This window comes from Oncorhynchus masou, chromosome 15 (genome assembly GCF_036934945.1).
Source record: "Oncorhynchus masou masou isolate Uvic2021 chromosome 15, UVic_Omas_1.1, whole genome shotgun sequence".
NCBI lineage: Eukaryota > Metazoa > Chordata > Actinopteri > Salmoniformes > Salmonidae > Oncorhynchus > Oncorhynchus masou.
The window spans coordinates 69,713,484-69,726,899 of NC_088226.1; the positions used below are offsets into that span (position 1 = coordinate 69,713,484).

Below are 13,416 nucleotides of genomic sequence, written 5' to 3' on the forward strand. Positions count from 1 at the left end.
CCTGATTTATTCAATCACCGTGGGAACTGAGAGAAGACTTCTGAAAAGTACAGTTTAGTCAACCAACAAAATAACTGTAGCTGGGCGGTCTGACTTAATACACTGGTGTCACGTTCTGACCGCCCCTCTGTCCCGAGCTGCCCCCCCTCTGTCCCGAGCTGCCCCTCTGTCCCGAGCTGCCCCCCCTCTGTCCCGAGCTGCCCCTCTGTCCCGAGCTGCCCCCCCTCTGTCCCGAGCTGCCCCCCCTCTGTCCCGAGCTGCCCCCCCTCTGTCCCGAGCTGCCCCCCTCTGTCCCGAGCTGCCCCTCTGTCCCGAGCTGCCCCTCTGTCCCGAGCTGCCCCCTCTGTCCCGAGCTGCCCCTCTGTCCCGAGCTGCCCCCTCTGTCCCGAGCTGCCCCCCTCTGTCCCGAGCTGCCCCCCCTCTGTCCCGAGCTGCCCCCCTCTGTCCCGAGCTGCCCCTCTGTCCCGGTATGCTGCCCCCCCTCTGTCCCGAGCTGCCCCCCTCTGTCCCGAGCTGCCCCTCTGTCCCGAAAGAGCTGCCCCCCTCTGTCCCGAGCTGCCCCCCAGCTCTGTCCCGAGCTGCCCCCCTCTGTCCCGAGCTGCCCCCCCTCTGTCCCGAGCTGCCCCCTCTGTCCCGAGCTGCCCCCTCTGTCCCAGTGCTGCCCCTCTGTCCCGAGCTGCCCCCCCTCTGTCCCGAGCTGCCCCCCCTCTGTCCCGAGCTGCCCCCCCTCTGTCCCGAGCTGCCCCTCTGTCCAGTAGGGCCATTGAGAAGGGTTGCCATGGTTAGGAAGCCACGGAGGCGGACAATGAGGCGGACTAAGACGATGGTGAAGTGGGGTCCGCGTCCCGCGCCAGAGCCGCCACCACGGACAGACGCCCACCCAGACCCACCCCTATAGGTTAAGGTTTTGCGGCCAGAGTCCTCACCTTTGGGGGGGGGGGGGTACTGTCACGTTCTGACCTTTATTTCCTTTGTTTAGTATTTATTTGGTATGGTCAGGGCGTGAGTTGGGTGGGCAGTCTATGTTTGAGTATGGTTCTAGTATGGTGCTCAATCTGGTTTCCCAGTACAGAAAATAAAGGGAAAGAGAAGGAGATGTCACTACAGAAGACTGACTGTGACCAGCTTTGTGAATTTTTATGAATGACTCTACAGCTGCTGAAAACATGTGGAACAGTGGAACCGTGCAGTACAGTGGAACAGTGGAACCGTGCAGTACAGTCGAACAGTGGAACAGTGCAGTACAGTCGAACAGTGGAACAGTGCAGAACAGCTCAACAGTTGAGTACAGTGGAACAGTGCAGTACAGTGGAACAGTGCAGTACTGTGGGTTACAGTGGAACAGCGGATAACAGTGCAGTACAGTGGAACAATGGTACAGTGCAGTACAGTGGAACAGTGCAGTAATGTGGAACAGGGCACTACAGTGGAACAGTGCAGTAAAGTGGAACAATGGTACAGCGCAGTACAGTGGAACAATGGTACAGTGCAGTACAGTGGAACAGTGCAGTAATGTGGAACAGGGCACTACAGTGGAACAGTGCAGTAAAGTGGAACAATGATACAGTGCAGTACAGTGGCACAGTGCACTATAGTGGAACAGTGGATTACAGTGGAACAGTGGAACAGTGCAGTACAGTGGAACAGTGGAACAGTGCAGTACAATGGAACAGTGCATTACAGTGGAACAGTGCAGTACAGTGGAATAGTACAGTAATGTGGAACAGGGCACTACAGTGGAACAGTGCAGTAAAGTGGAACAGCGCAGCAAAGTGGAACAGTGCAGTACAGTGGAACAGTGCAGTGCATTGGAACAGTGCAGTACAGTGGAACAGTGCAGTAAAGTGGAACAGTGGAGTACAGTGGCACAGTGCACTACAGTGGAACAGTGCAGTACAGTGGAATAGTACAGTAATGTGGAACAGGGCACTACAGTGGAACAGTGCAGTAAAGTGGAACTTTGGAACAGTGCAGTACAATGGAACAGTGCATTACAGTGGAACAGTGCAGTACAGTGGAATAGTACAGTAATGTGGAACAGGGCACTACAGTGGAACAGTGCAGTAAAGTGGAACTTTGGAACAGTGCAGTACAGTGGAACAGCGCAGCAAAGTGGAACAGTGCAGTACAGTGGAAAAGTGCAGTGCATTGGAACAGTGCAGTACAGTGGAACAGTGCAGTAAAGTGGAACAGTGGAGTACAGTGGCACAGTGCACTACAGTGGAACAGTGCACTATAGTGGAACAGTGGATTACAGTGGAACAGTGCAGTACAGTGGAATAGTGGAACAGTGCAGTACAGTGGGAAAGTGCAGTGATGTGGAACAGGGCACTACAGTGGAACAGTGCAGTAAAGTGGAACAGTAGAACAGTGGAACAGTGCAGTAAAGTGGAACAGTGCAGTACAGTGGAACAGTGCAGTAAATTGGAACAGTGCAGTACAGTGGAACAGTGCAGTACAGTGGAACAGTTCAGTAAAGTGGAACAGTGGAGTACATTGGAACAGTGCACTACAGTGGAACAGTGCAGAACAGTGGAACAGTGCAGTACATTGGAACAGTGCAGTACATTGGAACAGTGTAGTACATTGGATAAGTGCACTACAGTGGAACAGTGCAGTAAAGTGGAACAGTGGATTACAGTGGAACAGTGGAACAGTGCAGTACAGTGGAACAGTGCAGTACAGTGGAACAGTGGGACAGTGCAGTACAGTGGAACAGTGGAACAGTGCAGTAAATTGGAACAGTGGAACAGTGCAGTACAGTGGAACAGTGGAACAGTGCAGTACAGTGGAACAGTGGAACAGTGCAGTACAGTTGAACAGTGCAGTACAGTGGAACAGTGGAACAGTGCAGTACAGTGGAACAGTGCAGTCCATTGGAACAGTGCAGTCCATTGGAACAGTGTAGTACATTGGATAAGTGCACTACAGTGGAACAGTGCAGTAAAGTGGAACAGTGGATGACAGTGGAACAGTGGAACAGTGCAGTACAGTGGAACAGTGCAGTACAGTGGAACAGTAGAACAGTGCAGTACAGTGGAACAGTGTATTACAGTGGAACAGTGCAGTAAATTGGAACAGTGGAACACTGCAGTACAGTGGAACAGTGGAACAGTGCAGTACAGTTGAACAGTGCAGTAAAGTGGAACAGTGGAACAGTGCAGTACAGTGGAACAGTGGATTACAGTGGAACAGTGCAGTACAGTGGAACAGTGGAACGGTGCAGTAAAGTGGAACAGTGGAAGAGTGCAGTAAAGTGGAACAGTGGAACAGTGCAGTAAAGTGGAACGGTGGAACAGTGCAGTACAGTGGAACAGTGCAGTACAGTGGAACAGTGGAACAGTGCAGTACAGTGGAACAGTGCAGTAAAGTGGAACAGTGGAACAGTGCAGTACAGTGGAACAGTACAGTGGAACAGTACAGTGGAACAGTACAGTGGAACAGTATAGTGGAACAGTGAAACCCGACCCTTAAATCTGATTACTTTTCCAGAAATCCTGGTAGCAAGATTCTCAGATTCAACAGGACATAAGCAGGAAATTCCACCCTTGATTAATCCATGCAAGACTAGAACAATTCAACTGCTGTTGGCATACAGAGGACAGCTGATTACTGGGGGGAAATACCACAAGGACACAGGCCTCTCGGGACTCTCTGATCAACATCGAGGATAGGAGAGGGGAATGTATAGGGACCGGCGTGACTTTGTCAACAGACATAACTCTCTGTTCAGAAAATACCACACAGCCAAGGAGGAGAGGAGAGTTGTGGGCTATAGGCTCAGATAGTGGAGGAGAGGAGAGTTGTGGGCTATAGGCTCAGATAGTGGAGGAGAGGAGAGTTGTGGGCTATAGGCTCAGATAGTGAAGGAGAGGAGAGTTGTGGGCTATAGGCTCAGATAGTGAAGGAGATGAGAGGTGTGGGCTATAGGCTCAGATAGTGAAGGAGATGAGAGGTGTGGGCTATAGGCTCAGATAGTGAAGGAGATGAGAGGTGTGGGCTATAGGCTCAGATAGTGAAGGAGATGAGAGGTGTGGGCTATAGGCTCAGATAGTGAAGGAGATGAGAGGTGTGGGCTATAGGCTCAGATTGTGAAGGAGATGACAGGTGTGGGCTATAGGCTCAGATAGTGAAGGAGATGACAGGTGTGGGCTGTAGGCTCAGATAGTGAAGGAGATGAGAGGTGTGGGCTGTAGGCTCAGATAGTGAATGAGATGAGAGGTGTGGGTTATAGGCTAACAATGGAAAAAAGCAGTTCTTTAATACATGCAGAATTATCTACGGGGTAGTTATCCAATAACTCAAAGGTTTTGATAGTATGTCCAATTCCCCTTTAGGTTAGCTAATACACAGGGCTTGAAGGCCTAAATGTGGCGTTTGTCTCCTTGTGGCTATCTCCAGGTTATCTCTAAAGTACCAAGTGCAAAATCAGTTACAGACACAATTTGAACTGTAATGAGATATAAAATGATAAATGTATTTTTGTAGTGCCTAAGATGTCATGTCATTGACCCCATATCTCCAGGTTGTTAAGGGAGACGATGGTAAACAGTATCCTACTTTTCTATGACTTAGCTCAACCTAATGGCCCCCTATTACCTGTATAGTACACGACCTTTGACCAAAGTAGGGCACTTGTTTTGAGACAAGTCACAGTCTTGTCAAATAACATTGTTCTCTAAGACGTAGCCTTGTTTGCTTTGCTTTCCTGTGACAGGAAACTTCCCCCCGTCCTATTCTACCGACTAGAGCAGCTAACAAGCTGTGGTCACACTACAGATGCAACTTCCTGCTGCCTGTAGGAGGGGCAGATACTTACCATACACCAGACCCAACGCACACACGCTAATGATAGGCGGGGCAACTGTTTGTTCACCCGCACCCACCCGCAATTGCTAATAACCCATCCACAAACGCACGATTACTTGTGATAAATGACAATGTGAGGCCTGCACACGACCCAAACCCACAAATATAGAACTTGCGCAGAACTATTCTTGATTTATTTGTGTGATTATTGTTTCAAATGTTTACCCCCTTTCTCCCCAATTGGTCGTTACAGTCTGCTCCCATCGTTGCTACTCCCGTACGGACTCGAAGGCGAAGGTCGAGAGCTGTACGTCCTCCGAAACACGACCCTGCCAAGCCGCACTGCTTCTTGACACACTGCTCGCTTAACCTGGAAGCCAGCCGCACCAATGAAACACCATAGAACTGGCGACCAAAGTCAGCGTGCATGTGCCCGGCCTGCCACAAGGAGTCGCTAGAGCGCGTTGGGACGAGGCCAAACCTCTGTTGACAGACCTTTTTAGATAGGCCTATGTTTCTGATTATAATGTCCAACATTTTGGTTGGCTTTTTGTTAGTCAACTTGTCTATAATTAGATACATGCAGCTTCTCTTCTGTCATTATCCTACTTGTTGCCCGAGTAGACTAAATAAACCCTTGCTCACCACAATAATGTCATAAATCGGGGCTGCCCAACCCTGTCCCTGGAGAGCTACCCTCCTCTAGTTTTAACTCCAACCCTGTTCCTGGAGAGCTACCCTCCTGTAGGTTTTAACTCCAACCCTGTTCCTGGAGAGATACCCTCCTGTAGGTTTTAACTCCAACCCTGTTCCTGGAGAGATACCCTCCTGTAGGTTTTAACTCCAACCCTGTTCCTGGAGAGATACCCTCCTGTAGGTTTTAACTCCAACCCCAGTTGTAACTAACCTGATTTAGCTTTTCAACCAGCTAATTATTAGAATCAGATGTAGGAACAGGGTTGGAGTTAAACCTAGAGGAGGGTAGCTCTCCAGGAACAGGGTTGGAGTTAAAACCTACAGGAGGGTATCTCTCCAGGAACAGGGTTGGAGTTAAAACTAGAGGACGGTATCTCTCCAGGAACAGGGTTGGGCAGCCCTGTCATAAATGATAGCATGAATGATTCAATCTTAGTCGACATCTGTAAAGTTCTCTTTCATCTCTGCTTCTCTCGCATCGAAATTTAGGGAAGTTTAGAGAAATCATATTTCTCCGCTCCTGTTCCCAAGTAAGAATTTACATATAGGGTAGCATTTTACTGCAAGAAATGCTTACTTCTGCAGGAGTTGATATTATATTAGACTATGTCAGAGGCTATAGACCTACAGTCAGTGTCCAGAGTTCAGTTAGAGTCTATGTCAGAGGCTATAGACCTACAGTCAGTGTCCAGAGTTCAGTTAGAGGCTATGTCAGAGGATATAGACCTACAGTCAGTGTCCAGAGTTCAGTTAGAGGCTATAGACCTAACAGACTAGTTCTGGTCCTCTCTTCTTACAGTCAGTGTCCAGAGTTCAGTTAGACGCTATAGACCTACAGTCAGTGTCCAGAGTTCAGTTAGAGGCTATGTCAGAGGATATAGACCTACAGTCAGTGTCCAGAGTTCAGTTAGAGGCTATGTCAGAGGCTATAGACCTACAGTCAGTGTCCAGAGATCAGTTAGAGGCTATAGACCTACAGTCAGTGTCCAGAGTTCAGTTAGAGGCTATGTCAGAGGATATAGACCTACAGTCAGTGTCCAGAGTTCAGTTAGAGTCTATGTCAGAGGCTATAGACCTACAGTCAGTGTCCAGAGTTCAGTTAGAGGATATAGACCTACAGTCAGTGTCCAGAGTTCAGTTAGAGGATATAGACCTACAGTCAGTGTCCAGAGTTCAGTTAGAGGATATAGACCTACAGTCAGTGTCCAGAGTTCAGTTAGAGGCTATGTCAGAGGCTATAGACCTACAGTCAGTGTCCAGAGTTCAGTTAGAGGCTATAGACCTACAGTCAGTGTCCAGAGTTCAGTTAGAGGCTATAGACCTACAGTCAGTGTCCAGAGTTCAGTTAGAGGCTATGTCAGAGGATATAGACCTACAGTCAGTGTCCAGAGTTCAGTTAGAGGTTATAGACCTACAGTCAGTGTCCAGAGTTCAGTCAGAGGCTATAGACCTACAGTCAGTGTCCAGAGTTCAGTTAGAGGTTATAGACCTACAGTCAGTGTCCAGAGTTCAGTCAGAGGATATTGACCTACAGTCAGTGTCCAGAGTTCAGTCAGGCTACTATTCCTTTTAACCCATCTGAACAGTCAGATCCCTTGATGCGCCATTTTGAAGTCCCGCCTCGTGACTGTCAAATTTCTATAGCGCCACACAATCATCACACATCATAACACTGCTATCATCCTCTTTCACCACTTGACCAAATCTTTCCTAAACATTAGACTACTGTTCTGGTCCTCTCTTCTAGAACATTAGACTACTGTTCTGGTCCTCTCTTCTATAACAGACTACTGTTCTGGTCCTCTCTTCTAGACCATTAGACTACTGTTCTGGTCCTCTCTTCTAGAACATTAGACTACTGTTCTGGTCCTCTCTACTATAACATTAGACTACTGTTCTGGTCCTCTCTTCATTAACAGACTACTGTTCTGGTCCTCTCTTCTATATCATTAGACTACTGTTCTGGTCCTCTCTTCTAGAACAGAGTACTGTTCTGGTCCTCTCTTCTAGAACATTAGACTACTGTTCTGGTCCTCTCTTCTATAACAGACTACTGTTCTGGTCCTCTCTTCTAGAACATTAGACTACTGTTCTGGTCCTCTCTTCTAGAACATTAGACTACTGTTCTGGTCCTCTCTTCTAGAACATTAGACTACTGTTCTGGTCCTCTCTTCTAGAACATTAGACTACTGTTCTGGTCCTCTCTACTATAACATTAGACTACTGTTCTGGTCCTCTCTTCATTAACAGACTACTGTTCTGGTCCTCTCTTCTATAACATTAGACTACTGTTCTGGTCCTCTCTTCTATAACAGACTACTGTTCTGGTCCTCTCTTCTATAACAGACTACTGTTCTGGTCCTCTCTTCTAGAACATTAGACTACTGTTCTGGTCCTCTCTACTATAACAGACTACTGTTCTGGTCCTCTCTTCTATAACATTAGACTACTGTTCTGGTCCTCTCTTCTATAACAGACTACTGTTCTGGTCCTCTCTTCTATAACAGACTACTGTTCTGGTCCTCTCTTCTATAACAGACTACTGTTCTGGTCCTCTCTTCTATAACAGACTACTGTTCTGGTCCTCTCTTCTATAACAGACTACTGTTCTGGTCCTCTCTACTATAACATTAGACTACTGTTCTGGTCCTCTCTTCTATAACAGACTACTGTTCTGGTCCTCTCTTCTATAACAGACTACTGTTCTGGTCCTCTCTTCTATAACATTAGACTACTGTTCTGGTCCTCTCTTCTATAACATTAGACTACTGTTCTGGTCCTCTCTTCTAGAACATTAGACTACTGTTCTGGTCCTCTCTTCTATAACATTAGACTACTGTTCTGGTCCTCTCTTCTAGAACATTAGACTACTGTTCTGGTCCTCTCATCTATAACAGACTACTGTTCTGGTCCTCTCTTCTAGAACAGACTACTGTTCTGGTCCTCTCTTCTATACCATTAGACTACTGTTCTGGTCCTCTCTTCTATACCATTAGACTACTGTTCTGGTCCTCTCTTCTATAACAGACTACTGTTCTGGTCCTCTATTCTATAACAGACTACTGTTCTGGTCCTCTCTTCTATAACAGACTACTGTTCTGGTCCTCTCTTCTAGAACAGACTACTGTTCTGGTCCTCTCTTCTATACCATTAGACTACTGTTCTGGTCCTCTCTTCTATACCATTAGACTACTGTTCTGGTCCTCTCTTCTATAACAGACTACTGTTCTGGTCCTCTCTTCTACAACAGACTACTGTTCTGGTCCTCTCATCTATAACAGACTACTGTTCTGGTCCTCTCTTCTAGAACATTAGACTACTGTTCTGGTCCTCTCATCTATAACAGACTACTGTTCTGGTCCTCTCATCTATAACAGACTACTGTTCTGGTCCTCTCATCTATAACAGACTACTGTTCTGGTCCTCTCTTCTATAACATCAGACTACTGTTCTGGTCCTCTCTTCTCTAACACTAGACTACTGTTCTGGTCCTCTCTTCTATACCATTAGACTACTGTTCTGGTCCTCTCTTCTAGAACATTAGACTACTGTTCTGGTCCTCTCTTCTAGAACATTAGACTGCTGTTCTGGTCCTCTCTTCTAGAACATTAGACTACTGTTCTGGTCCTCTCTTCTATACCATTAGACTACTGTTCTGGTCCTCTCGTCTAGAACATTAGACTGCTGTTCTGGTCCTCTCTTCTAGAACATTAGACTACTGTTCTGGTCCTCTCTTCAATAACAGAGTACTGTTCTGGTCCTCTCTTCTAGAACATTAGACTACTGTTCTGGTCCTCTCTTCAATAACAGACTACTGTTCTGGTCCTCTCTTCTAGAACATTAGACTACTGTTCTGGTCCTCTCTTCTATAACAGACTACTGTTCTGGTCCTCTCTTCTAGAACATTAGACTACTGTTCTGGTCCTCTCTTCTAGAACATTAGACTACCGTTCTGGTCCTCTCTTCTATAACAGACTACTGTTCTGGTCCTCTCTTCTAGAACATTAGACTACTGTTCTGGTCCTCTCTTCTATAACAGACTACTGTTCTGGTCCTCTCTTCTAGAACATTTGACTACTGTTCTGGTCCTCTCTTCTAGAACATTAGACTACCGTTCTGGTCCTCTCTTCTAGAACATTAGACTACTGTTCTGGTCCTCTCTTCTATAACAGACTACTGTTCTGGTCCTCTCTTCTAGAACATTAGACTACTGTTCTGGATCTCCCTTCTATATACTTTCAACTCTCCATTTCACAGATTTCCTCTTATTGAATTAAACTCTGACATAGTCCTTTTTTTGTGGATCGACGTTAACATTTTCTGCCCATGTTCCCAAAAGTATTTTGGCATGTGGTGTATGTTTGGCAAGCTTACAGTTAGGCCCTAAAGCTTAGGTTTACAGTAGGTTAGGCACTAACGCCAGATAAAACCTCCATGTAACCTATACTGTAGATACAGTGAGTCAACCCAAACATCCCTAACACACACGCACACGTACACACACACGTACACACACACGTACACACACACACACACACACACACACACACACACACACACACACACACACACACACACACACACACACACACACACACACACACACACACACACACACTCACACACACACACTCACACACATACACACACACACACACACACACACACACACACACACAGAGAGAGAGAGAGACCTACTAAACTTGTACCAAATGTGACCTATGTCTGAAATAAATTGGTTTATGTTTTAAGGCCAGGCACCACACCCTCATAGAGTAATTTTTCCCCTTTAAATTACATCACAATCAACTTTTACCAGTTGAATGTAGACACAAACATCATACTTCATTGTATTATAATTTTCCTGCAAATTATGCCATATCTAATTAAATATGCACATATTTGCATATTGCATAAATACATTTTTCTGGACAATGGATGAAGTAGCAGGCAGAGAATTTCTTCCAGCTCAGAGAAAGAGGAGGGGTACTGACCATGTTAAGCCTAAAAAGGAATTCTCGACAAGTCCGGCTCTGACCATGAGGCAGCCTGTTAAAGGGGAGGTCTGAAAACCGACAGTTTACTCTCCGGACAAAAAAAACTGAGTTAAAATTCATTAAAATGTTAATGATGGTAGTATGATAAACTGAAGAAAAATTCAAATTTTCATCAAGTATTTTACATTTTTAATGTTTACTTATTGAAAATACTCATATTTAATGGACCAACAGAGCAACAACATATCAAAATTGTTAGGTAGATGTAAATATTTATTATCAGCCTGTGGTGCCTGGCCATAAAACTGGCCTTGTTGTGTTGTTGGAAAACAAAGACACCGTGTCAGTGTTATCTGTCCATTTGGAATTTTACGATGGTCTTCTTCTATAATCTCTTCTTCCCTATCCTAATCTCCATCACCATGGTGATATACCACATAGACTGTAAAGAGAGACACATGAACCTTGTCCAACACCATCAATAACACACTCTTCATTGAGTCATTGGCTCATAGGGAAGTAGTCAAAAGTAGTACACTATATAGGGAATAGGGTGCCATAGGGCTCTGGTCTAAAGTAGTGTACTATATAGGGGATAGGGTGCCATAGGGCTCTGGTCTAAAGTAGTGCACTATATAGGGAATAGGGTGCCATGGGCCTCTGGTCTAAAGTAATGCACTATATAGGGGATAAGGTGCCATGGGCTTCTGGTCTAAAGTAGTGCACTATATAGGGAATAAGGTGCCATAGTGGTTAGAGCGTTGGACTAGCAACTGAAAGGTTGTAAGATCGAATCCCTGAGCTGACAAGGTAAAAATCTGTCGTTCTGCCCCTGAACAAGGCAGTTAACCCACTGTTCCTAAGCAGTTAATAAAAATAAGAATTTGTTCTTAACTGACTTGCCTAGTTAAATAAAAAAAATATAGGCTCTGGTGTAAAGTATTGAACTATATAGGGAATAGGGTGCCATGGGGCTCTGGTCTAAAGTAGTGCACTATATATATAGGGAATAGGGTGCTGTTTAGGGTGTAACCTGAGCCATTCTCACTCACATCTCAGGTTTAAGTACCATAGACGCTTCTCTCTGTTATAACTTCTACCTTATAAACTGGGTGGTTTGAGCGCCTGAATGCTGATTGGCTGACAGCCGTGGTATATCAGACCGTATACTACTGTTACGGGAAAACATTTATTTGTACTCTTTGTAGTAATTATGTTGGTAACCAGTTTATAATATCATTAAGGCATCCCAGGGGTTTGTGGTATATGGCCAATATACCACGGCTAAGGGCTGTGTCCAGGCACTCCGCGTTGCGTCGTGCCTAAGAACAACCCTTGGCTGGGGTATGCTGGCCATATACCACAAACCCCTGGGGTGCCTTATTGCTTAAGTAACTACTGTACTCGGGTTTGGGTTCGGTTTAAGTATCAGAGACTTCTCTCTGTTATAACTTCTACAGTAAGTACTGAACTAAAGAACATGGTGACAGACAGTCATCGAAAAAAAATGCTGGGGTCTGGGGTACATTCAAAGTAATCCATCTCATCTGATATACAGTATTACCATAGATGGCAAGGCTATAAAACGTTGCTGACAAAGTTATGCTCAGCAGGTGTTGGGAACGTTTACTTGTAGCCTGTGTATATGAAATGCTATTCTGTATTCTGAAGCAGGCAGAGAATTTCTTCCAGATCAGAGAGAGAGAGGGGGGTTCCCCACTAACATGACCATGTTAAGCCTAAAAAGGAATTCTCGACAAGTCCGGGTCTGACCATGAGGCAGCCTGGGTAGTGTGTTAAAGGGGAGGTCTGAAAACCGACAGTTTACTCTCCGGACAAAAAAAACTGATTTAACAATGACTATGCTGATAATACACAGTAAAACGGCGACCAGTGCTAAAATAAAAAGTCCTGGATAGATTGATTAACACCATTATTATGATACCTTATCGATGTCCATGTTCCTGCATGGTAACGTAATTACTGTATTTTAAGAAATCTTGAAGAGGTTGCTGATATTTTAAACCGTATCAATCTGAGAAGCCTACAGATCTACTGTAAATCAACTTCTTAAATAATGGCTTTATTCAATAAAACGGTAAATTGTCGTGGTCTGAGACATTAATTTTGTACATGACAAAGTGTTTATTCGGCCTAGCTCGTGTTTACAGTCCCTTCGGTTGGGTTGGTCTGCATATAATACAATTAAATACGTAACTGTTAGGCCTATAAGCAACAATATGATTGTATAAGCTACAGATCAATCTGCATCTCCTACCTAAAGACAAATAAACTACTAATTTGATTATCATAAAGCTGTAAACAAGAAAGCAAGAGCATGGAACATCAACCAGTTCAATGCGGCGCTGCCTGCCTAACTAGTCTGACACAAGTAAGCGGAACAATTTACCATCACATAGGGAGTTCTGGCTCATCTCAATCAAAGTTTCATCTCCAATCTTTCCCGTTAGTCGACTCCTGTCACTCATCTTGCCAAGCCCTTGCGGAACGACGCTCGGCCCGGTAAAAACAAGGAGGTATCTTTTGAGTCAGGACTCCAAGCCCACGCCTTAGGCTCCGGACTCACTTTGAGCGGTAAATGTACTGCTACCTTCTCAAGATGAATCTTGAAACTGCGCTCAAGAGACACCACCAAACCCCAAAGTCCCCTGACAAAAAAATATCGTCATTAAAGGGGAGGGGCCTGACTCCATAAACTCTGTCGGCACTGAGCTGGTTACGTTCAACCGTTACAGACGGTATAACACATGATCGGCCTACTTTATAAAATCATCGCACAAAGTGATTCAAATGTCAAGATCATAAAATATGTCTTACTGCTTTAATGTGGCACAAAAAAAATTAACTTTATAGGACAGCTTTTGTAATTTAATCTTAGTGGAACTGAATTGGC

General features: G+C 45.3%; 1 protein-coding gene across 1 annotated transcript in view; it reads right to left on the reverse strand.

The window, feature by feature from the left end:
* The window catches only part of LOC135556741 (anoctamin-5-like), an 88,028-nt gene extending 74,864 nt beyond the window's left edge, over nucleotides 1-13,164 (reverse strand). The window contains exon 1 of the mRNA XM_064990153.1: nucleotides 12,913-13,164. Within this exon, the coding sequence (XP_064846225.1) occupies nucleotides 12,913-12,991 (79 nt within the window). The 5' untranslated portion in view covers nucleotides 12,992-13,164. The remainder of the gene's footprint in view (nucleotides 1-12,912) is intronic.
* Between the last annotated feature and the right edge of the window lie 252 nt (nucleotides 13,165-13,416).